Genomic DNA, 27,917 nt, shown 5'->3' on the forward strand with positions numbered 1-27,917 from the left:
ACACATGGTATTCAATTGTATTTGCAATATACATTTACATAAAGCTGTACATTTAAAGCTTTGAAATACTCAGTATGTACACCTGCATATCAAGTGGTTAGAAAGCAAACAGGCATTGAACACATTCAGCTGTATGACATTTAACAGTCTGGGTGCCAAAACGACAGATCAATAGCTGTTTGCACAGAACACCCAGTATGATCACAGTATGAAAAGAAAGCATGAATCCCGGTGTTGTGTAGTACATTCAGCAACATGATACTGGAAAAGCAGATTAAAATGTTGGTTATAAATTCAACAAAATTATTTGTTTTTAAATGCAAGCAGTGCAGTGCCCCTGCCTCTGACCAAAGTAAAACTCATACAAAGTGATGGAAACTACAAAAGATACAAAATTAGTCTAGAACTAAATACATAATAAGTGGACTTTATTCCCTTAAGTAAATTGAATCATTCTTGGTGGGTCTATGGATGCATTTAAGAACAGTAGAAACATAGCAGCCGCTTATTTCCATGAAAGCTAAAGTGAAACTCATCTTAAAACTTTACATTTCCACAAACCCTGGTGTGAATTTTTCTGTTCCTTACACCTGCTCGTGATGGTACATTGCTAAGTATATTGATAGTAAGCCAAGGAGGTGACCTCAACAGCATGTTCCATAAAGGACAAGAGGGGCAAAAACAGAAACCACTTAACCCCGGGGATCCAGTATGGCCTTCAACAACGCCAAATCATTTCTCTCCACATGATCATATAAATTGACAGGTGCCACATGATCCCACACCAAAATCGTTACCGTTACATAATCTGTTAAATTTATGTGGCTATGCTACATGAAATGCTGTGATTATGAGCCACGGTGAACAAGTAAACTGGCATTAAAGTTTGATAAAAGTGCTTCAGGGTGTGGTAATAACTGAAGTAAAAAAAACTGTTTCCTCCCTATTGGATGATTATTTTTATACTTCGTGTTTATAGCTACCAGTTGATCAGAACACCAAAACTACTTTGCTGTGTGTTCATAAGAGGGAAAAAAAGTTACAGTTGCATTGAATAAAATAAATATGTGCATATATATATATATATAATTGCTGCCCTTTTCATAAACTCCTGTGGTGTTAAAAGGCTCTAGGTATTTCATATGACCAGCATGTGAGCATTTAAGGTAAATGTTATCCCTTTAAATATTTATCTAGACTCATTTTTTTAATGTTCAAGCTTTCCTTGAATCTTTCTTGTCTGGACATCTAAACTATGTGGCTCTCTATTATACACTGTCTGGAGAAGCCAAATGTCCAGATACAACTAATTATTCATCTCAGGCCACAAATCCACCAATGGTTAATGTAGCCATCTTACAAATTGAGCACTTTGAAGACACTTCATGGTAAGAGGGTCTCCCACAGGTTTCAGAGAGACCTCCATTTATACCACCTGTTATGACCCTAGTAGGGTCTGTAGGGATTTTGATTTCTCCTGCCTTAGGTGTTGTCCTTTCCCCAGCCAACTTTACTAAGCAATTAAGGCGGAGATTTTAAGGCTGGAGAAAGGGCGCTCTAGTGCCAGAGAGTCTTGTTGGTTTGCAGCCAGGGACCTGTGTGTGGTAGATGTTTAATCCTGTTCTGGTAGCACTTTTTGACTTACTTTTATATTTAGTCACCGACTACAGAGCTTTGTTGTGTTTCCATTCTTCTAAAGGCGATGGCGACTTGTCTCTTTAAGCTTGATTAGTTAGAACAGATTAATAAGAATATTTAATCTAACCATGTTGCCTTCACGTCTTCTTTTTTTAAACCACATTTTGTTGCTTTTCCACATCCCCTGGACCTTTTAGGAAAACATGACAACAACCAACCATTTCCACCAATTATTCATCGGATTTCTTTCAAGAGGGGTAAAAATCCCTCCAGCAAATAATCTAAGTTGGATTTCCACAACATCCAGAAAGACTAATTGACTAAATCAGGGTTCTAATAATTCACAAGTATGAATGTCTTAAATTTCCTCTGTAAAAAACTGAACAGAAAATTGAACTACTTATTGTGAAGTTCCTGAACATTTATAAAATATCAACTCCTGACAAGGATCCGTTTTGGGGGAAAAGAAAGCTCAGAACTTACTTCAAAATCAAAATTGGAGGATTTTTGAGAAACAACTGTAAAAAAAAAAAAAAAAAAAAAAAAAAAAAAAACTGGTATGAATAGGACTGGACTGGTAGTCTGGCATAATTGAAAGGCCACTGTGAGGATGAGAAAGCGAGAGGTGAAATTAACAAGGAGAGAAAATAGATGAAGAAAGTAATCAGAAAGGGAGCAAGTAAAGGATTCAAGTAAAGTGAATGGCTACTTTAGCTATTAGCAGTGGCTAATGGTCATTCATATATTCATATATATATATATATATATATATATAGTATTAGTATTCATCATGACTACAAAACAGTACAAGTATTGTTCTGCTGTGATCTTCTACACAGTTGTCTCCTGGAGCATGATTTGGCACACAGCCCTACAAACACGAGTAAGAAATCATATTTTTTGTCTGCTTTTTCCCAGCTTACAGTAGCTAAACATATTTATGTATTAAATGACTTCTGTAATGAACTAACTGAACGCTTGTGGAGAAGGAAATGCAGTATGACTGTTCTAGATCAGGACAATGTGAATGTGTTTGAAATGAAAGGACCGCAGTGGATAAGATTTGACGTTCTCTTAATTTGCTACATGTAACCAGTGTGGAAACATTACTGTTATTGTGTGCCTTAGTGAGTGACCTCTGTGCCTGAAGAACTGACCTCAGAAAGCTGTGTCTCTATTTTGTAAGCCCCGTATGCTAAACCCAGCACAGTAAACTGGCCTTACAGGGAGGCTGTCATATAGTCAATAGGCAGAAGAGACTAACAATGCGGAGGGCAGGTGTCTGTAGAAGGCCAAGCTGTGACTGTGAGTCAGTCTAACGAGCGTGTGAATACTCAGTGTGTATGCTAGTGCACGACACATTTTGTTGTACATTATGGTTAAGTAACAAAGACACGAGGACTCAGACATCCTCACTCCAAAGAAGGGAGTCTGCTGGTGCGTGTGCTGAAGGCCTGACACCCCAGGGGTGCTCCTTGGTTTATTTGGCTCTGCGCTTTGTCAATGAATGGCACTGCAACAAACTAATCGTTTATTTATTTATTTATGTTTCTGACTGTTTTTAGTATCAATTAAATCTAAAAAGCAAGTGACAGGCCACACAAAGTTGATCATTTTGGCTCCAGATTTTTTTCACGAACAGTATCCAGACCAAAAAAAAAGTATTATGACTAAAAGTAATCCAAGCTAAAGACAAATACATAAAGAACAGCATTTTAGCCTGAGGTACAGGAGGCGTAACATGTAAAAGGAAGCACATTATCTGTTTGTGTCCAGGTGAAGGCAATCTGCCAGAGCAGGCTAAACTGTAAGTACCGTGCAGCTGGTTCCTGCTGAGATATCAGGTGTAACAGAATTTTTAAGGCCCATCAAGCATCTTTCAAAATAACTGTCAGTAGACTCACATCACAAGAAGCTTCACATCAATCAAGAAGTGGCTACACAAGAGGCCAGTTTCAAAACAGATGTCAACCTTGATTAACAAGCATATTTCTTTTCACTCTTCCTTTAAGTTCACTCACTCGGTTTAGCCAGTCTCTTCTCCCAGTTCAAACCACACCATGATGCTACAGGTCATCCAGCTCCAGGATGACTCGTGCCAGGCTGAATAACATATGTCAGGTTCACTAACTTTGGTGAGGTGAGCCCTCAGCTATGCTGAAATCATTCATTCTTTTACAGATGCTACACTGTTGGCATGCCATTACAACCAAGTCTACCATGACAGGAGTGAGTCAGAGTAATGCTTAATCACTTCCTCTCAGTGTCTATGACAGCATATTACAGAAAAAGTGATTTTAGGAAAAATAAATACATGAAAGAATTCAATGATGGTTCTGGAGGATATGGTAGCTTTCCAAGAAAACAACACAGTGATCTACTAACTAATGTGTTAATAGCTAATGTGCTCTTCCCTATATATCCATGCCATACATGCAGTGTGTTCTGTGATTATGTTCATGGGTCAGTGTTACGGCTGTGGCCATAAGAACACTGTGTGGGCTGTTTTGTTCTGTGTCTCTTTACTGTGCTTAAGACTCTTTGCAGGTCCCTCCCCTAATGAAGAGTAGCGAGCAGCTGATTGGACCGTGGAACAGGTGACCACGTTCAAAAAGCCGCTCTGACAGCTCCCGCCGGAGAGAGTGGGGCGAGCGAGCAGCTTGACAGCCGACGCGGTCCTGACCCTGGTTTTCCAGCCTATACTTTTACTGTGTATTTGTGTGAGCGTGATCTGTGAGAGCCGCTCTTGGTGCATTAACTTAGTGCTTAGGCACTCTTAGGCTGAAGCGGAAGGGGTGAGCCGCCTTTTTCTTTGGAACAGTTTTCTCCTGTTTTCCGGGTTAGGGAGCGAGGGTTAGTATTGTCATTTGTTTGTTCTGTTTCTTTCTTAGGGTTTAGTTAGTTTTCTCTGGTGGGACTTAGTTGGTTTTGTTTATTATTTTGGCCTGGGTTCACCCTGGAGCTATGCTTCATTACCTTCAATAAAATCACCTTTTTTTTACTCATAACTGGTTTTGGATGTCTGGCTTGGGAACCAGGGCAGGGATTTGTCTCTCTCTCCTCCAACCTTATGTGCGTCTCTACACGCCTAGACTAGGGGCGTAACAGTCAGCGCTTCTTAAAAAGAATATGCAGAGAAAAGGATTTCCTCAAAAATCCTTTAAGGAATGAACACTGATAAACTTAAGCTAGGTTATTCATTTTTTTAGGGTAAATATCTGGTAAAGACTATAAATTGGACTTGGAATGATGGATCCTTGAAAAATCTAAAATATTTGGATGTCCAGTCTCTGCTATCAGATTTAGAGGCCTGTAGAGAGCACAGTGTTGAAGGTGGGGGCTGCTGTATTCTGTACATTTCTCGTATACAAGGCACATTGTTTAACCCTCACATACTGTTCAGGTCAAATTTGAGCAGTTTTGACATTTCACAGCAGGAAAAACATCCTTCATTTCATTCTTTTGCCACAAAATGTGATGACTTTTACTAAAATGACCGAAAATGGACAAAAAGAAACACACAGAAGTGTATCTTTCCCTTTGAATTGTTTCAGGCAAATCTGAAATTTGATGGGTTGGAGAGCCTGACGCAGCCTTGAGTAGTGAGCAGAAAAGAAAAATCAGAAATGTGTGGCGTCTTCAACTAATAAAATGAAACTTTTTCTTCCTTTTAACGAAAACTCTAATCTTTGGGGAAAAAAAACGTAACCAGAAAACTGTGTGTTGGCTACAAGAACACACGAGATGACATGGTACGGTTGGTATACTATAGTATCAACTGATCATACGGTGATCATACAGTTTAAGGTCCCTCATCCCAGCTTCCTGTTCATCTTAAAAGATTTTCTCCATCCCAAACCTTCCAAACAGCCTTCAACTGCAATTACACAGACCTTTCAAAGGCAAGCGGAGGGACAGCCGCAGCACAAAGCATCCGTGTGTGAACATGCATAGCTGAGTGTATGGCTATATATAAAAAAGAACACTGGGTGTTGCTAGAGATGAACAAAAAATACTGAGGGATGAGCTTTATCATGGCAACACCCTGGACAAAGAAGACCACAACGGGAGGAGTGTCCCAAGAATGTACACTGGCCTGCAGCGAGGGAAGGAAATGAAAACGAGCAGCTGTAGACAATTGTCCACACAACCTGTGGGCTCCACGAGAGTAACTGAGTGCCCAAACTATGCATCATTATCTGTGCCATCAGGATTTTCACCGTGGTCTAGGACAGAGGACCCACAGCAAAAACACTGCTTCCTCTGTGTCAAAATGTGTCGGTTTAGAGGATATGAGACAGACTACCAATCAATGTGAGTATTAAACTGAATACAGAGTACAGTGTTTCATGTGTCATGAGCCCCATCTAAACATGTAAAGTGTCCAGTCAATGTGTAGTCAACCTGATTCATCTAAATGCTAAAAACTTTGGAAAGTCTTCGTTAATGTCCTCCTGTGAACCAGTCAGCAGTCTCAGAATAAAAGAAGGCGGGGACGTTTGTGCTCCATATAATCCCTGAGCAAAGTCACTGAACATTCAGAACCCACTGGCCACGTTTTAGGCACAGGAAACGGGAAACCAGTCTGTCCTCCTTTCTGTGAGCCCCCTCTTAGGTGATAAAAGAGAAGCGTTATGGGGGCTGCAGTTTGTTAGAAACGGGGAGCTCAGTGCAGTAGCCTTTGACAGACTTGCAGTACAGTGTCATTCCCGTGGCCTGTAGGAGCTGTAGTATCTGGGGTAGAGGGGCGTGTAGTGTGAGGAATGGCTGTAGGAGGTGGAGGTGCCAGAGGTGAGGTAGGAGCTAGAGGGGGTGAAAGCAGAAGGGGAGCTGTAATAGGCAGATGAATAGCTGTGGGAAGAAGATGGGGAGTAAGGGAAGGAGTAAGGGGAGGATGAGGAGGGAGTGTAAAGGACGGATGAGCGTGTCATGCTGGGCAGGGGACGAGTTCGAGGTGAGGGGCTCCACGTGGACCGTCTGAGACCCAGACCAGGGGACCGATAGGGAGAGGAGGGAGCAGATCCTGGCTGGGTAGGCCTGGTAGTGGGGGAGAGAGGAGGGGTGTGAGTGTGTGGAGTGCAGTGCCTGGATAGGCCTGAGGGGCGAGCGGGAGCAGGGGAGATGTTCGCGCTGAAACTGGGGGAGTCGACCACAAACGTCCGCACCCCCACCGTCCACTGGGAGTGAGAAACCCTCAGAGGGGTTGAGGGTGGGGTCTGTGCTGAAGGAGGCGAGGGGGCCTCCAGAGAAGGGGGGCTCCCTGGCATTGGAGGGCCACTCAGCGAGGCAACCGATGGTAATGACGGACTGTGAGAAGATGCGTGCGAGGTGGGGGAGGCGCTAGCTGAGGCCAGAGCCGCAGTGGCTGGGCTAAGGTGGTCAGAGGGATCATCGCGAAGAGCTGGTGTGGGGCTGATAGAAGGGAGGCTGCCAGGGGCTGGACTGGACCCTTGAGCAGGATTGGAGGCTGTAGTCAAAGTCGAGGGACTTACTTTGGGGGTGCTGGTTTTTCGACGGGTCAACCTGCTCCCCCGGGTGCGATGGGACTGCTCCTGATCAAAGGCCAAGTCCTCCAAACGCTGGGTGAGGGCCAGTTTCTGCTGGATGGCCATCCGCAGGAGAGAGTTCAGAGTCTTCTTCTCATCCTCGGCTGCAGCCAGCTGCCTCTGCATCTCATCCAGCTGGGTCACATACTCATCACACCTGCACAAAGCAGACATTTGAGTAGTGTAGAAAATGAACTAAAATGTAAAATGTGGAAAGAAAGACAGATGATGTTTGCACTCTAATTGGATAGCTACACATTACCTGGTGGAATGTATAAGTTAGTTTGAGTATGGTGAAAAAGATACGTGATGCTAGTTAATAAGCTCCAGATAAAACCAGCTGGTTGCTGTGTGGAACATTTGTAAAGACTGAAACAAGTAAAATGAGGAAAATGTAAATGCATGAAATATCAACCTATTCTTTAAGATTACAAAGTCTGTTGACTGAGAGGAAACAAAGCTGAGTTTTTGGACCGTTTGTCTTTAGAAATAGAGCTGGGCTGTGATGTACATTACATCCTGGTTGTCTGTGTGGGTGCTCGGTCATCCAGATCATGGTAATCCTAAGGAGCTTGGAAAGAGAAATGACTGGACTTCTTATTACATCCTGGTTAAATTCTTTAGAGGCTTTCCCTGACACACTAACCCACAGGTGTCGAACTCCAGGACTCGAGGGCCGGTGTCCTGCAGGTTTTAGATCTCACCCTGGGTCAACACACCTGAATCAAATGATTAGTTCATTACCAGGCCTCTGGAGAACTTCAAGACATGTCGAGGAGGTCGTTTAGCCATTTAAATCAGCTGTGTTGGATCAAGAACACATCTAAAGCCTGCAGGACACCGGCCCTCGAGGCCTGGAGTTCGACACCCCTGCACTAACCCAACACATGGATTCTCAAAGAGTTTCTGGAAATGTTTGTGCTTCAGTATGTTCTGTTTTGTTCTCTGACCTGGTAGCAAACATGGCTCGCAGAGAGGAGAACGTGGCGGCATCTTCCTTCAGGGCCTTTAATTCGTTCCTCAGCTTTGTCATGGTGTCGGTCACCATGGACTTCTCCGCCTCATACTTACTCTTCAGGTTGGCCAGAGCCACTTCTGCTGTCTAGTTAAACACACAGACATATTAGTGACTGTATATTAAGCCCCTTTTCCATTAGTACCTACTTGGATAAACTGGTTTTGAATTACTGTGAAGTGTCTGTGAAGGTTCATCGTAGTCTAAAAAGCTTGGAAAGAAAAGCATCTGGACTTTTTTAAGTTTCTTGAAGACGTTTCACCTCTCATCCAAGAAGCTTCTTCAGTTCTAAGCGCAATTGGTGGAGAGTTCCAGATTTTTAAGCCCTATTGGGAGTGTCCCTAAGAGGTTCCTCTGTCTAGGGAGAATCAGAAGGGCAAATGGAACAATACTGTTAACCCTTATGTAGCAGGTTTGTCAGAGAAACTCAGGAGAGTCTTCTCAAAGCACGACATCCCAGTGTACTTCAGACCAGCCACACAGTCAGACAAAAACTGGTTCATCCCAAAGACAAGTTTAACAATGTAGTGTATGCTGTACAGTGTAGTGAGGAATGCTCAGACCCCTACATTGGAGAAACCAAAGAGCCACTTCATAAACACATGGCACAACATAGAAGAGCCACCTCCATAGGACAAGACTTGGCTGTCCATCTGCATCTAAAGGACAAAGGTCACTCTTTAAGGATGCCAATGCTTACAATTTGGACAGAGAGGACAGATGGTTTGAAAGAGGAGTAAAAGAAGCCATCTATGTCCACTGTGAGCGACCATCTTTGAACAGAGGAGGTGGCTTATGACACCAACTGTCTGCCACCTATGATCCAGTTTTGAGATCCTTCCCAGACGCCTTAACGCCCACTCACATCCTGGGTCATTTGACCTCAGTAACTCACATTATAGGGTGGGGCTAGGTTTCACAATGGGTTCATCCAAAACCTTAGCCGATTGTGATTCACACCTGTTTTCACACCTTGGCTCGTGTGATTAGGTAGAGGATCAATAGGGTTTCCAGGACCCTCTTATGGACACTTATCTGACGGCCAATTGACATGAAGTCACATTTTAGTACCTGCTCGAATCGCTTGGAACCCCAGCTGAGCAGGTACCTGGTATCAGGTAATATGACCTTAATCCAAGTAGGTACTCGTATAACAGGGGTTTTAGTGTATATTATGCATACTGATTCAGAATGACTTTTCTTGACTATTTGTCTAGAATATTTAGCAGTGGACAGCAGTAATCAGTTGTTTGCAAATATCATTTATATGTTTCATATGCATAACGGAGAGGAAGAAAGCAAATGTGAGATGTACATGGCCAACATGTGAGGAAGTCCAAGAACCAGTTTTTAGGAAGAAGGGAAGTTGGCATCTGTGACTGTTAGAAAGAAAGCACTTAGTGAAAAAGAAAAGAACTGTTGGCTTGAATGGACGGAGCAGTTTGGTTTTATGCCTGTCTATGAGAGAGTAGAAAAGCACTATATAAGAATCAGTCTGTTTACCATTTATTTACATGCTTATGTCACTACTTGTTGGGTTGGTGCTTAAAACTCTCTGAGGGGTTTTACTTTTTTGTTAAATACACGTAGGGAAATGTCAGCAATGGAAAATTATTGAAATATTGTTGCCTATAATAACTTAACCATCACGTTTCCATACTCACCTGTTTGTTAGCCTTGAGCACCAGTCGAAGGGTGGCTATCTGCTCTCTCTTGGTGCTGAGTAAAGATTTGAGCTTCAGGATCTCCTCCATGCAGCTTTCCTTATCCTTATCCAAGAGAGGAACCAGTTCCCGGGCTGCAGTCCTCTGTTTGGACAGCTGCAGTGACCTGTCCACTGCCCGCTGTAGGTGTTTCACCTGGGGAGGAGACAGGAGCAGATAAGAAAAAAGGAAACCACTGGAGGTGTCACATCTTATGCCGGAAGAAAAGAAGGTGGTAGAGAGGAGGAACAACGATTAACACTATATTGCCTAAAGTATTTGCTCATCTGCCTTCACACGAACATGAATTGGACCATGGACCATGTCACCACTACTCTAGAGTCCAGTGGTGGCGTGCTTTATAGCATTTGAATTGTGTTTGGTGATGTAAGGCTTGGATGTAGCTACTCGGCCATGGAAACCCATCCCATGAAGCTCTCTACACACTGTTCTTGAGCTAATCTTTACAAGTTTGGAGGTCTGCAGCGATCGACTCAGCAGAAAGTTGGAAACCACAGCCACTATGCACCTCAGCATCCGCGGAGCCCTCTCTGTGATTTTATATGGCGTACCACTTTATGACTGACTTTCTGTTGATCCCGATCGCCTCCACTTTGTTATGTACCACTAACAGCTGCCTGTGGGATATTTAATAGTGAGGACCTTTTCTTTAAAAAATGTTTGTAGAAGCAGTCTGCATGCCCAGGTGATTGATTTTATACACCCATGTTCATGGAAGTATTTGGAACACCTGAATGCTTGTAGGGATGAGAAAAGACCTTTGGCAATATAGCAGCACATCAGGAGTTACAGGCAGATGTACCTGGTCTCTAATGATGGCGCTGAGGTTGTAGATGTTCATGGGCTCCCTGCGCAGCTCACCAGCAGGCTCCATGGCTGGCGATGAAGATGACGATGATGATGAAGAGGCACTGATGCTAGGTGAGCGGGTTGGAGGTGTGCTAGGTGGCAGGCTCTGCTCAGATGGCACCTGAAGGACCTCTTTCTCCACTCTTCGGCTCCCTCCATGTAAGGGCTCTTTGGATGGAGACTCCGAGGGCGTCCGCGACTCCCCTGGAGTTGAGGTTGTTGAAGCAACAGCAGCAAGCCGTCTGGCTAGGCGTGGTGTGAGAAGAACTTTGCTGTTGTCTGTACACATGGCTTTGAGACTAGAACTAAGGCCCCTGAGGCCCCTGCCTTGTCTGGAAGAATAGAACAGATAATAGAACAGAACCTTTAGTGTCATTCTGAGCACCTCTGGCAGTTTAAATCATAGGTGCTTTAAACCTGTTCTTTCTCAACTAAGACATCAAGTACAAGAAAGCAAGCAAACAGCTCAATGCTCACCAAACCCTCACCCTTAAGCTCCCAGGCCTCTCGTAGATGATATTATTTTTTAAAGAAGTTTTTATAGAACAGACAAACACACCTATAATGTGAGTCGTTTTATTTATTATTTGAATTTCCATGGATACTCTAAGAGCAGTAAAACAGTCACACCTGTAGTAATCCAGCATGACACGGTTGGGCGTCTCATCGTTGCACAGGCAGACATGGTGGTAGAGCTGGGCGAGCTCCTCACTCAGGGTTACCAGCTCATCCTGAGCTGCGTTCAGTGCCCCTTGGCTCTCATTGGCTGCTGACTGAACAGCCTGCAATTCAAACTCCAGGCTACAAATCTGAAAAGAGAGGAGAAGGAAATGAGAAAAAATTAACATATGCACAACTGTTAAGTACCTGGGACACATAAATAAAGTGTCCCAGGTACTTAAATTTAATAATTGAAATTTTAATCATATACGTAATAATTTAAATATGAATGTTGCAAAAACTTATTTTTACTCAATGATCATCTCTCATATGGACTATTGTTTGACGTCCTGGTCACTTGCTTGTCCAACAACACTTAAAACTATTGAAAACATTTATAAAAGAAGTTTAAAACTACTTGACAAAAAAACCGACTTCCCACCACCACTGTCATGTGTTAAAAAACAAAAAAAAAAAAAAACATAAATTACTGAACTTCAATAACTTAGTGAAACTTAAAAGAGTGTGTTTAATATATAAAGTCTTACACTCCCTTGCTCCACCACCACTAAAGCAGTTCATTAGGCATAAAGAAAGCTCAGACAGGACCACTTGAGCTACAATCCGAGGAGACTTGTTTATACCCCACAGACGGACAGCATTTGGGCAGAACGTCCTCTCTGTTAAGGGAGGCCATCTGTGGAACAGTCTTCCTCAACCTATTAGAGAATGCTCTACACTCAATTTGTTTAAGGCAAAGGTTAAAAACTGGTTATGGACAAATCAAGTGTGTGATCATGTATGAGTTGTATAGTTTTAATGTTTTATTTGGGAACAGAATGGTGTGTAAGTTTGGTGATGGAGTTTTTATTATGAATGAATGATGAATTTTTATGAATTATTATGTCTATTTTTTTTATGTTTAAGGACAACAGATGGAAATTAGCCTTTGGCTATAATCTGGCATGTTTACATTCATGTAATTTTTTTTTTTTTTTACATTTATGTTCATTAACATGCACTGTCCTATATAAATAAATTTAAAAAACAAAAAACAAAACTGAAATTGTAGTCCCCCAAAAAACAAAAAGCAGAATATTGATTGATGTCCCAGAAGTTCAACACTAGCTGTTTCTCAGTGAAATTCTCTCTCTTTCTTGGCTCTTGGTGGAGGTGGACGCATCTTTTTCCCCTCTCCCTCCCTTATCTTTTCCCGCTTGGCTTTTATGTCCTTGTCAAGTCTTGTCTTGTAGTTCTCCAGAGGCCTGCTAATGTACTAATCATTTGATTCAGGTGTGTTGACACAGGGTGATATCTAAAACCTGCAGGACACCGGCCCTCGAGGCCTGGAGTTTTCTACCCCTGAGTTAAACAAACCCTTCTCATTGCTATGAGCTGAAGGATAGTTAGTATATTCCAGTCTGCTCCTACCATTACCACTGAGCCTACTCTTTACCGTTGATATCTGTGCTTCACCCACATTATTGTAAGTGCTTTTCTCCCTTTACTTTACTCAGTGTCCTCATCCTTTCCATGAACTCTTTGTTGTTTACTTAGCTGTTCGTAACCAAATGCTGTTCCTTTCAGAACAGAGATAATGAATGTGTCACCCTGTTACTCAGTATCTGAGAACTGGAATAGAGAACCATCTCTTTGCTTTCATTCAAACATACTGCATATCAGCTTCAGCTTTCATTCCCCATCTGTCCACTACCTTCATTTTCCTCCACCTATCTGTCAGCCGACTTCCTTATTCTCATGCACTATTCTTACAACTTTGCCAAATCAGTTTTCAGGTTTGCAGCCCGTTTGTTGCATGACTGCAGGCGCTGGTGTCACCAGCACTCTGTAGCTGACATCACCATCCTGCCTAAGCTGGTATAACCACTGTAAAAACCTATATAAATCTGTGAAGAGACAGCTGAACACTGTTTGAACTGAACACTCCTCTCAGAGAAAGACAACAGCAGCCACATTCATTGGAAAGCAATAAGTGATACTTTCACATCCACCTGTCCTCCTGCAGCCACCAACCTCTCTGCAGAGGGCCTCCAAACACAATCCACTAGGTTTCATTCACTCAACACACAAATTAATGAAACTGGCAAAACTAATCTTACCTTCACATCAAGTTCACAGTGTAAAGATAGAGAATGTGAAACATTCACTCTCACAGACTCACAGGAGAGGAGAGGAAACAGACTCTATGACAACAGGCAGTATGACTTTGTTACCTTATCCTGTCCCTCCCGGCAGTTCTTATCCAGAGAGGCAACCTGCTTCTCCAGCTTCTGGAGCTGACTCCTTTGCCTTGGCTTCTCCTCCACAGCTCCCTCCACACACTGAGCAAGCTTCTCATGGAGAACTTTTAACTCTGCCTTGAGCTCCACCACCTCTGTCACAGCCACACGGTACTTGAACTGCAAGATCTCCAGACTGGGAGTTTGGTATGAAAATACCAGACTTTTACTCTTCTCCTCTGCAGTTTCTCCTTCCTCATCGTCTCTATCCAGCACCAGCAGACTTTCACAGTTGAGTTGAGAGGTGGGACTGCTACAAGCCTCCTGGCTGACCCTTCGATGAAGACAGCGGAGAGCAGAGACTTTCTGGCTCAGGCGGAGGGTCTTCTCGTGCTGCTCGGTTAGGGCCCCCTGGGTGTGCTGCAGCTGAGTCTGGGACTCCTGCAGGCTCGTCATCAGTGCTGCTTTCTCATGTTCAACCTGAAGAAGACAAGTGCATGATTAAGGAAAGCCGTATCCCGCGTGACTTAATAAACTGCAGTTTCTGAGGTTACAGTGATGTCAACATAATTGTTGTAAGAAAGTAAAAAGATAAGAAGAGGTGCAACCACAATCCCATTTCTGAAAAAACTGAGAGGCTGTTTAAATGAAAATAAAAACACAACATTTAAATGGGAAGCAATTCAGTGACAGTAGCACAGATATCACAATCTGACCATCTTCTGGAAAAAATCTTTTTAATATCTAAACATATTAAAAGGGGAAAACCAAAGATTACGCTGCTACTGATGTGAAGATGTGAATTAGAACCCGTTCAGGAAGAAACTGTTCTGAGCCTGTACTTGCCGCCAAGGCCGTGTATACTTATGTCCATGTTTGACACCATCATCATCTAAGCGACACCTAGAAATGTTTCCTTGTCTGCCACCAGAATGAGATTGTCCAGCACTAATTCAAACTAAAGTTCATCAGCAACTGTGCAAACAAACCCAGAAGCAGCAAGCTGCAACCTGGAAGCCACTGGCTGTTGGTGGCTAAAGTGTAGGTGGACGTTAGCTGTTAGCCTAGCCCTTATCTCACTGATATATTTCACATACATTCTTACTAACTGGGCTTCCTGGGGACCACAAGAACAATTTACTTTGAGAAGCACACAGATGCACTGATTTCCAGTTTTCAGCCAGGAACAGTTATCCCAAAAGACCAATTATGAACCGGTGTGTTTCATGCACATTTTGTGCACAGCGACGAGCCACATGCTACACTGTTGGCATGTAAGTGAGTGAAGACATCAGTGCATCTCTAGTCATAACAGCAAAACAGGAATAATAGACAGATATATTTCTTCTTAAAGCATTATTAGTTATGTCATCCAAAGAAAAGCTGATTTTTTTGTTGTTGGTTTTTTGTACTTTTATTCAAAGTACATGCTACATTATTCCTTAAAAGCTTATTTATCATCCTCACAGTTTTTAGTCATATTAAACAAACACTTTTTGTGCTCTGTTTAATCCCCCCAGGGTCAGTAAATCTCTCCAGCATGCTCTGGGTCTGCCACTTTTCTAGCCTAGAACGCCTCACCCACGAGATGCTCAGGAGGCATCCTGGTTCTCTCTATGAGGGGAAGTAGCAGCTCTACTCTAAGCTCCACACCCTACTTCACAGGAAGCAAATTTCTGCTTATATCTATGATCTCATTCTTTCTATCTCCTGCTTCATTCACCCTTCACTCACGAACATCCTTAAATTCGTGCATTTTTGTGCTTTCCCGGTCTTGAACCACAGGCTCAAACTGGGAGGTGCTGATTCTCTTCACACCTGCTTCATACTCAGCTGCACAGCACTCCAGTGCAAGCTGGGGGCAGATGAACCCAACAGAACCATCATCTCCAAATAGCAGAGACGAGATCCTGAGACCACCAAACAGTCCATGCCTTGGCTGCTCCTAAAAAGCCTGTTCCTAAATGCCTTGAACAGAACTGGTGACGAAGCAGTCTGACTCACTGCTGGTAATGTGAAGCAGACTGGGTGTGGTTGTAGAAGTAAATTAATTTACTTTGACATAAACTATTACATTTATTAAGCTGACTGTCTTCCTTAGTCTACATGTCAGGATGATATCATTGGAACTTACCGCTATCAGCTGCTGCTTGAGCTTCTGAATCTCTGTCAGGTTCATCTCAGTAAGTAGGTCTGATGTGGCGGCCCCCTCAGTTTTCAGACACTGCCTTCTGCACTCTCCATTAGCCCTGAGCGCTGAGCCCACAGCCGTCACTGGTCCTGAGCCACTCTGAAGGTGACCGTTACATCTGGCAGATTAGAGCAGAAAGTGTCTTGTCACAAGCTATAGTGTCAATAACAGTAAGAAGAAAAGTTTTAAAGCAACTTCATGTAAGCAACGACCTTTGAACACAAGCAGCTGTGGCCAGTGACCAATTAGTAACTGCTGCACCCCCCCTTACTCTCCCATTTCTGCAGATTACAGTCTGAATGCACTGGGTCAAGGAGACAGGTCTGTGTGCCTGTGTTTGTAGGTGTGATATCCACCTTGTTGGCTCCTCTGTGTTTGGGGAGAGCAGAGTAGTTGGGGTAGCAGTGCCACTGGGCGGTGCTGAGGAGAATATTAGATTTGCACTCCCAGTGTAGGCCACATCACACATGCTGAGGTGGTGAACAAGTTCTCTTCGCAGGTGGTTCTTCTGCTCGCGCTCACTCTTCAGAGACTCCAGCGCCTCCTCCAGCTGGGCGTCTGAGATGTCCTTCAAACGCAGTGCATCCTGTAACTGGCTGTTCAGCAGCTCTGTCTCCTCCTCCAGAACTTTGATCTCATGTTTCAGGCCTTCATACTCCACCTGAACAAGAGTGGACATTCACATTCAAATGTATGAACCTTTATTTTGAGTTACTGCTACATTGTTTAGGTGATTAATATATCGTTAGCTTCATAGCATAAGTGCCTAAGTCATTTTTTTGTGTTTTCGGCAGGCAGACGGACAGGATGATGCAGCAGTGGTAGGGGAGCGAAGTTAGGCAAAAATCTCAATTTGACCAAAAAATGACTTAGGCACTTATGCTATGAAGCTAACGATATATTAAAATCAAAATTGCTTTGAAATGTTTGTAAACACAATATTTATTCTAAACTTTTTGCATATATTTTGTGCAATTGCAAACCTAAATACTTCAGCTTTACATACTTAAGCTTAGATAGGCATGTTGATGCCCAGAGTGACAAGTAGGTCCAACTTTGTAAAAAACACATTCCTCCTGCTGCTGGTATCACTCACCAGGCTAAGCAGGTTTTGTTACTGTGGTCACATGCCACAGTAGATTGAGGGCTGCTGATGCTAACAGACTCAATAAACTGATCTGCAAGGCCAGCAATGTTGTGGGGATGGAGCTGGACTCTCTTAAGGTGGTGTCGGAGAGGCGAATGTTGTCCAAGATAAAGCCAATGTTGGATAATTCCTCCCACCCACTCCATGACATGCTGGCTAGCCACAGGAGCACGTTCAGTGAGAGACTGAGATTACCAAAAAGCACCACTGAACAACACAGGAAGTCATTCCTGCCTGTGGCCATCTCCCTGTACAACTCATCCACCTAACACACTGTATACTGCAATAGCTACACCCTTTTTGCACATGCTCTTCTTTCTTATTTAGATATTAATCAGTAAGTGACTTATATGTATGTATATATTGTGCTATTTCTTACTTCCTGTATTGTCTGTTATTCCCACTGTTTGGACTGGAGCACTATAACCAACATAAATCCCCTAGGGATCAATAAAGTATTCTGAACATCTTCTCCTTGACAGTTCACAAATAAAGCCAAACCCCCACCTTTTGTTTTGCCAGTAGCTATCTCCCCATATGTGGGTGAAACCAGGCAGATCCACATTGGTCTCAGATGTAGATTCAACCATGTTTCAGAAAAACATGAGTGAGCACTGACGGTATATGTGGTCGGGCGTGGCCTGCGGTGCCATGCAGGGAGGGTGGACGCACCTGCACGGCATCCTTAATCAAGCCCGCCGAGTTAAAACACAGGGACTCAGGGGTTGGTGGGAGTTGTGGTGTGATGTGATTTAAATAAAATGGCTCAAAACTATGATCCCTGGACCCGCCGTGTCTCATTTACACCACAGTATACTTTCTGAGTTTTCACCAATATCTCTAGCTTATCACTTTTGTTGGGCAGAGCGGACATTTCTCATTATGACTGCTGCCAGAAAGGGGCTCTATCTCTGATTCCAATCCTTCACCTTTGCACCAGCACAGCAAACACAAAAACACCTATTGTTACAGGCCCTGGCCTTGGAAGAAGGGAACCAACCTCCTGTCAAGCAAATTCAAGCATGGTAACCCACACAGATGGTTTGCTGTTGGAACCTGTGGTTACTTCTGCGGGAAGTCTATTGAACCAGCTGAGGGACGCCGGACCAGTCAGCGACTGATTGGGCACAGGATGGTATCTTCTAGATTTGCTCCGTTTCAATGAAAAAAAAATAAATCATTGAATTGAATTTCATCAGCATAACAGTGATGGGAAATGTCCTCGAAGGGGCTCAATATATGTTGGAGGGGAAGAAGATATATTAAAAACAATAAAGGCCCCAAAACCGAACCTTGAGGGACACCGTAAGTAAGGGAGGTAGAGGATGACCTGAAATCAGAGACTGCCACAGAAAAAAAATCGGTGATGTAAATATGAGGAGAACCACTCCTATGCATTTAACACTGAACAGGTAGAAAAACCAACCGTAGTGACTGACTGATTGAAGATTCTCCATAATACAATGTAGTGAATCCACAGACATTGGCCTGACAGTGGATGAATACTGAAATGCTGCACATGCTCAGCGTCTGACTAATCTTAATGCCTTACCTGTTAAACTGGAAGTTCCACAGGAAAGTGAAATGAATCGGAGATTATGAAGAAATCTCACCTTCACCCATATTCTAAATCACTTTGTGTGCTTCATTTCTTTTATATCCATATCTTTGGATTGTGAGAAAATACTAGATGACAAGGAGAAAATCTACAGACGCAGAAAGGCCCCGGAAGTTTTGGACCCAGGACCACCTGTTTGCTCTAACCTCACCACATATTGTCATCTGCGTGGGCATACCTGGTATATAGCTTTGACAGGCTTCTGACTCCCCTGCAATTGTTGCTGGTTAAGTGGGTAAGAACACTGACTAATGGATGGATTCTCAGAGTTCACTCAGAAAAGAAGTATACAGAAAGACAGAGGGCTGTCAGCAGCAGCTAGGGACATAGAAGGGTAATCTTTTCTTTGTGCTAGATGAATTGTGCTTCTTTAACTTTTGGACCTCTTAGTAGATAAGTACACCTTTGATTGACATCTGAGCCAGCAGGGAATATACATAACTGTCTGGTAACTGTAGCTAATAAGTCAAAGACAGCGCTAAAGTCTAATGACCTTCAGCATCATACATACACTTTGAAACAGTTTCACGGCGTTACTTGAGCACTGTCTGTACCTGACTCTGTTTAAGGGTTGACACCAGTTTCTGCAGAGAGATGTTCTCCTCCTCCAGCTCGGTGTAGTCCTGGAGAAGCCGTGACTCTCTGAATTTGTATTCTCTGATCTCTTCTCGCATTCGGGTCCGCTGTAGCTCCAACATCTCATTGCTCTGCTAAGACAGCACAAAATGAGAGCTGGAGCTGCTTATGACACAGTTCTCACAAAGGAAGGTAATGTAACCAGTATTTAGAGTTTGCAGGATGAAATTTTTAAAAGAGGGAAGGTGAAGGATGGATTACAGTATATCTCCATACAAAACCATGAAAAACTGACATAAAAAAAAATGGAGAATGAAGCTCATATACAGTCGTGGTCAAAAGTTTTGAGTATTTGCAATGTTGTCCCTTCTTTTTCAAGACCTCTGCAATTGGCCCTGGCATGCTGTCAATCAGCTTCTGGGCGAAATCCTGACTGATGGCAACCCATTCTTTCATATTCAACACTTGGAGTTTGTCACAATTAGTGGGTTTTGGTTTGTCCACCTGCCTCTTGAGGATTGATCGCAAGTTCTCAATTGGATTAAGGTCTGGGGAGTTTCCTGGCCCTGGACCCAAGATTTCAGTGCGTTGTTCCCCAATCCACTTAAGTTATCACTTTGGCCTTATGGCACGGTGCTCCGTCATGCTGGAAAAGGCGTTGTTCTTCACCAAACTGTTGGGTGGTTGGAAGAAGTTGCTGTTGGAGGATGTTTTGGTCCCATTCTTTATTCATGGCTGTGTTCTTTGGCAAAATACTAAGAGAGCCCAAACCCTTGGATGAGAAGCAGCACCCCACATGAAAGGTCTCAGGATGCTTTACTGTTGGCACGAGACAGGACTGATGGTAGCGCCTACCTTTTCAGATGCCCCAAATAATTGGAAAAGTGCTTCATCAGAGAAAATGTCTTCACCCCAGTCCTCAGCAGCCTACTCAGTGTACCTTTTGCAGAATATCAGTCTGTCCCTGATGGTTTTTTTGGGGAGAGTGGCTTCTTTGCTGCCCTTCTTGAACCCAGGGCATCTTCCAAAAGTCTTCGCCTCCCTGTGCGTGCAGTTGCACTCACACCTGCCTGCTGCAATTCCTGAGCTCACAGCTGAATCATCTTTAGGAGACAGTCCTGGTCGTTGCTGGACTTTCTTGAGCGTCCTAAAGCCTTCTTCACAACAACTGAACCTCTTTCCTTGAAGTTCTTAAAGAGCCAATAAATGGTTGATTTACCTGCAATCTTAGTAGCAACAACATCCTTGCCTGTGAAGCCCTTTTTATGCAGCACAATGACGTGTTTTCTTGTAGGTAACCATGGTTAACAGGAAGAACAATGATTTCAAGCCTCACACTCATTTTAACAATTCCGGTCTGCTTTTCTAATTCAGTCAGCATGACATAATAATCTTCAGCCTTGTGCTCGTCAACATTTTCACCTGTGTTAACAAGAAGATTATTGAAAGGATCTCAGCAGATCCTTTTATGGCAGCGATGAAATGCAGTGAAGGCTTTTTTTGGGATCAAGTTCATTTTCATGGCAAAGAAAGACTTTGCAGTTCGTCAGATCGCTCTTCATAACATTCTGGAGTAATGAAATCATAGCAAATTGCCATCATAAAAACTGAAGCAGGAAACTTTCTGAAAACCAATGTTTGAGTCATTCTCAAAACTTTTGGTCATGACTGTATGTAAAGGGTTTTAAAGCTGTTTTTAAAGTCTGGTTGTTCTGAAGTCTCTGACAAAACAGCCCTTCCAGCCCCTTGTCCATGAACTCGGTAGTCACTTTCCTGATGAGAATGTGATCGAATTTCAAGTCTTATTAAACATGCCATGATCATGATTTTGATGACACTTTAAAAACACTCTATCAAGTTATCCATAAACGTCCAGAGTAAGTGTCTCTATTAAATATGAGAACCTTATAATTGTACCGTACCTCCCTGAGCTCCTGCAGCAGGCTGCTCAGGTGCTCGCTGTCAGCCTGCGCACTGGAGGCAGCCACTCGACTGTGATTCAGTTCCAACTGGAGCTCCAGGAGACGACCCCTAAAGTAGGCCTCCTTGGTGGCAGACTCCTGCAGCAGTGTCTCCTCATTGTTCTCCCCGTCCTCTGCGACCTTACGCTGGGTGGAGTATGCCTGGCCGAATGCCTGGAACAGGACAGGAGGGGAAAGGATTATTTCTCTTGACTTTACCTGGGGAGAAATGTACAAAAATGAAAGTCCCTTTCACCTTGTATAAATGATACATGAGTGATTAACAAGATTTTTTTTATCCTTTATTTTTATATTGTTTCATGTACTTTAACGCAATTAGTAGAGACCAAGGTAATGCATGCCAGATAGAATAGAAAAGTGCTACATGAGAACCGGTCCATTTACCTATCTATTTATTATTTACCATCCAGAGTAAGTATCTGATTAGTGGCCATATTTCTAAGATTTTTAGGGCCTAGTACACAAACCTCTGTTTTATCTAAATTTAGAAGCAGAAAATAAAAGGTCACACAGCTCTTTTTTGTCTCTAGGACATTACTTCAGTTTGACTAATTGGTATTTGATATCTGGCTTCATGGGCAGATAAAGTTAGGTATCATCAGTATATGCTATGTCTTCTAAAGGAAACGTATGTAATATAAACAGAACTGGTCCTAGCACTGAACCCTGTGGAACTCCATAATCAACCTTAGTGTATAAAGAGGATTCTGTATTTACATGAACAAATTGGAGTCCGTTAGATCAATATGATAAAAACCACTGCAGCACAGTACCTGTAATACCTACGGCATGCTCTAATCACTTTAATAAAATATTATGGTCAACAGTATCTGACGCTGAACTGAGTTCTGGCAATGGTTTAACTACTGCCGTGAGCCTTCAGCAAGTGACCTAATTTAAACATTGTATCAGACTAAGTTAACAGTTCCTCTGTATGTTTTAATGCAGCCTTACTTCTGTACATTTACTGTATGAAACAAATGGCAGTGGATGGAGCAGCTATGAAGTTCACTTTTCTTCACATTCCAATTTGTTGCAAAAGTGATTTTTTTTTATAATAAAGCTATTCAAATTATTCAAATCTTTGCAGCCCTAGATCAATCCATCTCTGTTAAGAATTGTTAAAATGAGTGTGATGCTATTACTAAAATAACTGATAGCTACAGCTCTAGATTGATGATATTTAAGATTGAAGCATTAATTAATGGTAGGACTTTGATGAGCAGTCTTGTGGGAATGGGGTCTAAATGACACGTATTGCTTTTTGAGATTAAATAGAACAGGATACGAAGCATTAAAACATGTTAAAAACACAAAAGCCTTATTAAACGCAGTGTTGGGCCCAGAAGTCTTATTAAGTCCTGTTAAATAAAACCTTAAAGTGAACGAGGGCTTACTTTCTTCTTCACATGACTCTACCTCACCTTCTTTGCCTCCATCATAATTACTTTGACTTCAGAATGCAAAAATAAGTCGTTTTTAAGCATTTGCTGTGACCAAATCTCTTGAGGTTGCTTAACAAGATAACATCATTATGTGTTACAGTAAGCTGTCACCGGGTTGACTCATCATAGGCCCGTACTTAATGAATAATTCATCACATCCTCTCCATTTTTGTGCGGATGCTTTGAAACCCTGTCCAGGCATGCATCATTTAGACCTCCAGGCTGTTTTTAAGAGCAACTCAGTTTTGGTTGTTCCTTCCACAACTGACAGAGATCAGAAATAGAGGCCAAAAACAAGTCACCGCAGCGTCTCGATCTATCACTGAAATGAATCATATCTCAGCAATTTTCAAGCAAAGCTCCTCCTGGATGAGAATTACTTTCTACTAACTGATTTTTGCCAGCATAAAGACTTTTCTTCCAAAGCACCTGCAGAGTGAAAGGATCCATCCCACAACATTAGGTGAGTAAGGATGGCAGTGTCTGATGACTATAAAGGGAGGAGTGCCATTGGCTGCATGACATCACAGAGGATAACTGCACTCGGTCCCCTTCTGTTTTTAGCCTCATCAGCTACACTAATGGACTCACTGCATTTTCCCCTCTGCTTCACTTGTCACATATCCCATTCACTCAGGCTGACTATTAAAAGATATGCGGTGTTTGTTTCTAACCTCTTAGCATTAGAGTACTTTTTTTGCCTAAAACCTTAACACTACTGTGCAAACCTGTTAACCAGCACCTTATCAACAACATTGCCAGTGCAATAAAAACATTCATAGAAGAAAAGGGACATAGAAGAACACCATCAGTCATGAAATGCCCTGCCCAGAACCCAGACCTCAACATTGTTAAAGCAGCGTGGCATCATTTTGACAGAGAATGAAGGAAAAAGACAGAAACATCAAAGAGATCTGAATGAACCCTGGACACCTATTCCTGAAGTATTATTTACAGAAATCACAGAAAGCTGCCTGACAGTGTTCAGGTTGTGCTGAAGAATAAATAAGAAGACTTTTGCAAGTATACACTGTCCATATTCTTACAGATATCCTGTTTGTATTATGTGAGTATAAAAAAATGATAGTGATGACATCCAAATACCAATGATTAAAATGTCCTGCATAGGGAGCAGATTTAACAGAAACAGTAAAACCCCCGAAATGGAACCTTATGGCACACCGTAGGAAAACGATAGGAAGAGTATGGAATTACATTTCTATCAAAAGTCAAGTGTGACAAAAAATACAATTCAGGCAACTAATTTAATTTCACGGGTGCAGGTAGATGGATAGGAACTCAGCAGCCACGCACACAAAGAAGTCATCCCAACATGGGCGTGCTGCTTTCTTGCATTTGAGCAATATCTTTGAAATTAGAAATATCCGCTTTCATCATTCGTTGAAAACTGGTTCATGCATTTATTACTTCTAGGCTGGACTACTGTAATTCATTATTAATGGGCTGCCCTACAACTTGTTGAAAAACCTTCAGTTGATCCAAAACACTGATATAGACTAGAAAGAGAGAGCATATTTCCCCCAAATTGGCTTCTCTTCATTGACTCCCTGTTAAATCTCAAATCTCCTCACAGATCTCATAGTACCATATTACCCTGGTCTAAGACTGCTGGCTGACTTGTGGTTCCTTGAACATTTAACAGTGAAATGGGAGGCAGAGCCTTCAGCTTTCTGGCCCCTCTTCTGTGGAACCAGCTCCCAGTTTGGATTTGGGAGCTGGTTCCACACTCTCTGCTTTTTAGTCAGGGTCACTAGTTAGTGACCCTGACTCATCCCTTAGTTACACTAAAATAAGCTGGTTTAGGTCATCTTATTAGGTCTAACTGTCAGACTATGCTAGTGACGTGGATCCTGGTTTCCTCCAGGGACATGACAATGCATACCCTCATGTGATGAGACTAGGGCTGCAGCTATCAATTATTTTAGTAACCAAATAATCTATCAATTATTCCATCAATGAATCGAATAATCAGATAAGAAATACGTTTGTTTTATTGATGAGCAATAATGAATGTCTTGATGCATGCTCAATCATCCAGGTAAGTAAATCTCCAAAAGTTGATTCTGTTCATCTGGACGTAGTGTTTTCAGTGGGAGAAACGTTTCGTCACTCATCCAAGTGACTTCTTCAGTCTCCAGAAGTCTCCTGAAGAAGTCACTTGGATGAGTGACGAAACGTTTCCCCCAATGAAAACACTACGTCCAGATGAACAGAATCAACCTTTGATGGGTAATAGCAAATATTCAAAAGGGAAAAAAATTCAGAATGAACTGCTAATTGGGTTCCATTTTAGAAGTTGCAATGTTTTAAAGTTTACCAGCATAAGACATCTGTTAAGAAAAAAAAACAATAAAAAAACTTAAATGCTAAGTTTTATATTTATATATATACTATTTACTCGATGAATAGTTGCAGCCCTGGATGAGAGCATGCAGGCAGTCCTGGAGGATGAATGAATTTATGACAATGACTGCCCCCCATGCTTGCCTGACCTAAATCTGCTAAAGTTGATTCTGTTCTGTCTGCATCTGAGGCTGAATCTCATGTGGTTCCTGTAATCACCATCTTACGTGCTGTTTGCTCATACTGACGTACACATTTAGGCTGTCCTTGCCAAAGTGGGTTAGAATTTCTTGATGCATGCTAGATGATTGAGCATGCATCAAGACAAACTGTAAAAAACACAAAAATGAATCATGGATTCAGTCCTGCTCCTGTAGGTCATCTCTGTCCTGAATGTATTTTTAAAAAGAAGACAGAAGAGAAACAGAGGCAGTAGAGATGTAGCCTGGTCACTTGAATTTAAGAAATTCCATATAGAAACCTAAATATTCTCTAAATTAATGGAGTCGCATGGACACATACACATTCTCACAAACTGGCGGATTGGTGTTAGCATACAGTAGCTCTCCAATAAATGTAAGTCAGAAAAATTACACAATCCCAAAATTATCCCTGAGACTGACTATGAGACTCACTGGAGGTGAATCATTATCACCATTAAGCTCCATTGTGGATAAAAACCCCATGCAGAATTACATAATTCTATAAAATATATTGAGTAGTAAAGCTGAGTACTTAAAAGTCTTGAAAGACAAACAACCTACACGTGGTGAAATGCCCCAATAACACGAGAGGCGGTGTACACCCTGGACAGGCCACTAGCTTGATGCAGGGTTAGCACAGAGAGACAGAAACCAGTCGATTATGAGTGAACACCTAATCACCAGTTAACCTAACCCAGTTAATTACGTGTCTTTGGACAAACACATGGAAATTCCACCACACCACACTCCGCAAAGATTCCGCAAAGTCAAATTGGGGTTGTTCTTGCCAGGAGGCAACAGTGCTAACCACTGCACCACCTGCCAACTAACATGAAGGAAACCAAAGTCCGTGGGGAGTATGGTTGCAAAGCTGAAACTTAAAAAGAAGGGGACAACCAGAAGTGTAGCCTGCACCATTTTTTAACTCTAAATTTAACTCTAACTTCGCCCGGCCTGGACACTGCTACTATATCTGGTATGTTGACTGAGATTTATAAAAAGCTCTTCTAGTCTTACTGACCACTCCAAGTGCTTTTCTACAAAAAGCCACATTCACACATTGATATAGCCCTTTATTCTTTGCCATAAATGCTTCATCTTTGCCACTCAGACAGTGACGGATTGGAAATTTGGGGATTTGGTATCCTGCCCAAGGACACTTTAATATGTAGACCTCTCTGATTTACCCTGAGATTGAAGGAGAGTGAATACTAATCTCATGTTCATTATGTGGACACAAACACAAACAGGTTTATGAGGTTTCAGCATTGTTGTATTGTATTTAGTGGCTTTCTGTGCTGCCCTCAGTTATGCAAAAGATTTTTGGTAATGTTGATGTCCGGGTTCTGGGCTGGCCTGTCCATGACTGATTGTATTCTACGGTGCGCTTTTCTATCCATGTATACTTTTAGTGCAGTGGCAGTGCATTTGGGATCATTGCGATACTGAAAAATTATTGTTTTTGATGGATTTTTTCCTATTTCTTAAAGACATTTTCCATAGATGCAAACAAAGAAATGGGCAGGTGTGGCTCAGGTGGTGGAGCAGGTCAGTGGATTGACTCCTGACTCCTCCAGTCCTACTTGTGCCCACAATTAGCTCTGGGCAATGTACTGAACCCTGAGCTGCTCCTGATGCATCTATTGGAATTTGAGTGTGAGTGAATGTTAAAAAATGCTTGGGCATAGATTAAAGCACTGAATGCGTATGTATGGGACTGAGTAAGTGAGACTTGCAGCAGGAAGTCCTGTGAGTGCTCAACAGCAGCACCATAAAAGTACCAGCCCATGTAATAATAATGTGTTTTGTTTCCAGCAGCCTGCAATACAAATTCCTAAAGATACAATTTAAACTGGTTCTTTGAAAAGTTGCCTGTTATGTGTAGTCATAGGGTGTCTTTTCGTGTTCGAATGATCCATAAGTCAGTGTTAAATGGATTTAAAAACAAAATCCATTCCTCTGAAAATCGTCAGGTACAAGGACTGGACTGAAAATTAGTGGAAAAAGCTGCCATTGTCCAAAAAAGCCCATGAGAAAGCTAAGAACTACTGAAACCAGTTAAAAATGACAAGAAAACCAGACTCCTTGGGAGCATGATATAAAGAAATGGTGGGTGTATGAGGGGAATTTAGTATTTTGCTCAGAAAGTTTGTAGTGTGTGAAATATAATGACTTGGTTTAAAAACAGATTAAATAAAGAGCATAAAGCAACTAGCCTGTATTACAGTACCGTCTTTAATCTTTGACAAGCTAACTGAAGCCATATTGGCTAAAGAGCTGGCATGTCCAGCAGGTGTGACTACAGGTGAAGTGTGCACAGACAGGCTTTTTAATGAACCACCCTGTGAGCTCATAACATCCTCCAGCGGGTGCAGGTGAGAAGGTGCTGTCAGAAACGCCTCACGCTAATCAGACCAGTGCATGGATTTCGAGTAAGGAGTCATACCCCTGCTGACCCCACCTCCTGCAGCTGCTCCAGCTCCACCCTTAGCGCCTCCTGCTCGGCCTCCAGGTCGGCGTACTGCTGCTTCAGGCTCTGGTTCTCCTCCAGAACCGCCAGTCCGCACTCCGCCGCCCGTATCTTCTCGCGGTTGGCCTCCGCCAGCTCCCGGGTCAGGCGCTCCACCTCGGCCCGATATTCCTCTACCGTATCCCCGCATCCTGCTCCTCCGGCAGCCATCGTTCCTCTGTCCCTCCCTCTGCCCTCTCTTCCCTGCGG

At 42.6% G+C, this 27,917-nt stretch overlaps 1 protein-coding gene across 4 annotated transcripts; it reads right to left on the bottom strand.

The window, feature by feature from the left end:
* Positions 1 to 27,904, bottom strand: LOC120730171 (protein bicaudal D homolog 1-like). Of its 4 annotated transcripts, none has more exons than XM_040026396.1 (11): positions 27,660 to 27,904; positions 21,127 to 21,339; positions 19,183 to 19,335; positions 16,220 to 16,524; positions 15,807 to 15,981; positions 13,667 to 14,152; positions 11,403 to 11,581; positions 10,726 to 11,104; positions 9,864 to 10,058; positions 8,135 to 8,286; positions 1 to 7,341 (listed from the first exon to the last, which is right to left on the bottom strand). In XM_040026396.1, the coding sequence occupies exons 1-11, from the start codon at positions 27,876 to 27,878 to the stop codon at positions 6,342 to 6,344; spliced, it is 3,456 nt and encodes a 1,151-aa protein (XP_039882330.1). In that variant the 5' UTR covers positions 27,879 to 27,904; the 3' UTR covers positions 1 to 6,341. The 4 variants fall into 4 exon arrangements, with proteins under 4 accessions (XP_039882330.1, XP_039882322.1, XP_039882313.1 ...); XM_040026388.1 differs by having other exon boundaries at positions 19,183 to 19,338; XM_040026379.1 differs by having other exon boundaries at positions 27,645 to 27,904.
* Between the last annotated feature and the right edge of the window lie 13 nt (positions 27,905 to 27,917).

The sequence above is a fragment of the Simochromis diagramma genome, unplaced genomic scaffold (assembly GCF_900408965.1).
Source record: "Simochromis diagramma unplaced genomic scaffold, fSimDia1.1 OVJJ01000746.1, whole genome shotgun sequence".
Taxonomy (NCBI): domain Eukaryota; kingdom Metazoa; phylum Chordata; class Actinopteri; order Cichliformes; family Cichlidae; genus Simochromis; species Simochromis diagramma.

Bases quoted from the DNA above. Each gene is read 5' to 3' on its own strand.
- LOC120730171 (XM_040026370.1), bottom strand. From the start codon at position 27,878: ATGGCTGCCGGAGGAGCAGGATGCGGGGATACGGTAGAGGAATATCGG. The intron at 11,105-11,402 runs GTGTGACTGTTT...CTATTCTTCCAG, and splicing joins GTCATGCTGGATTACTACAG to ACAAGGCAGGGGCCTCAGGG. The intron at 8,287-9,863 runs GTGAGTATGGAA...GTGTTTAACTAG, and splicing joins TGCTCAAGGCTAACAAACAG to ACAGCAGAAGTGGCTCTGGC.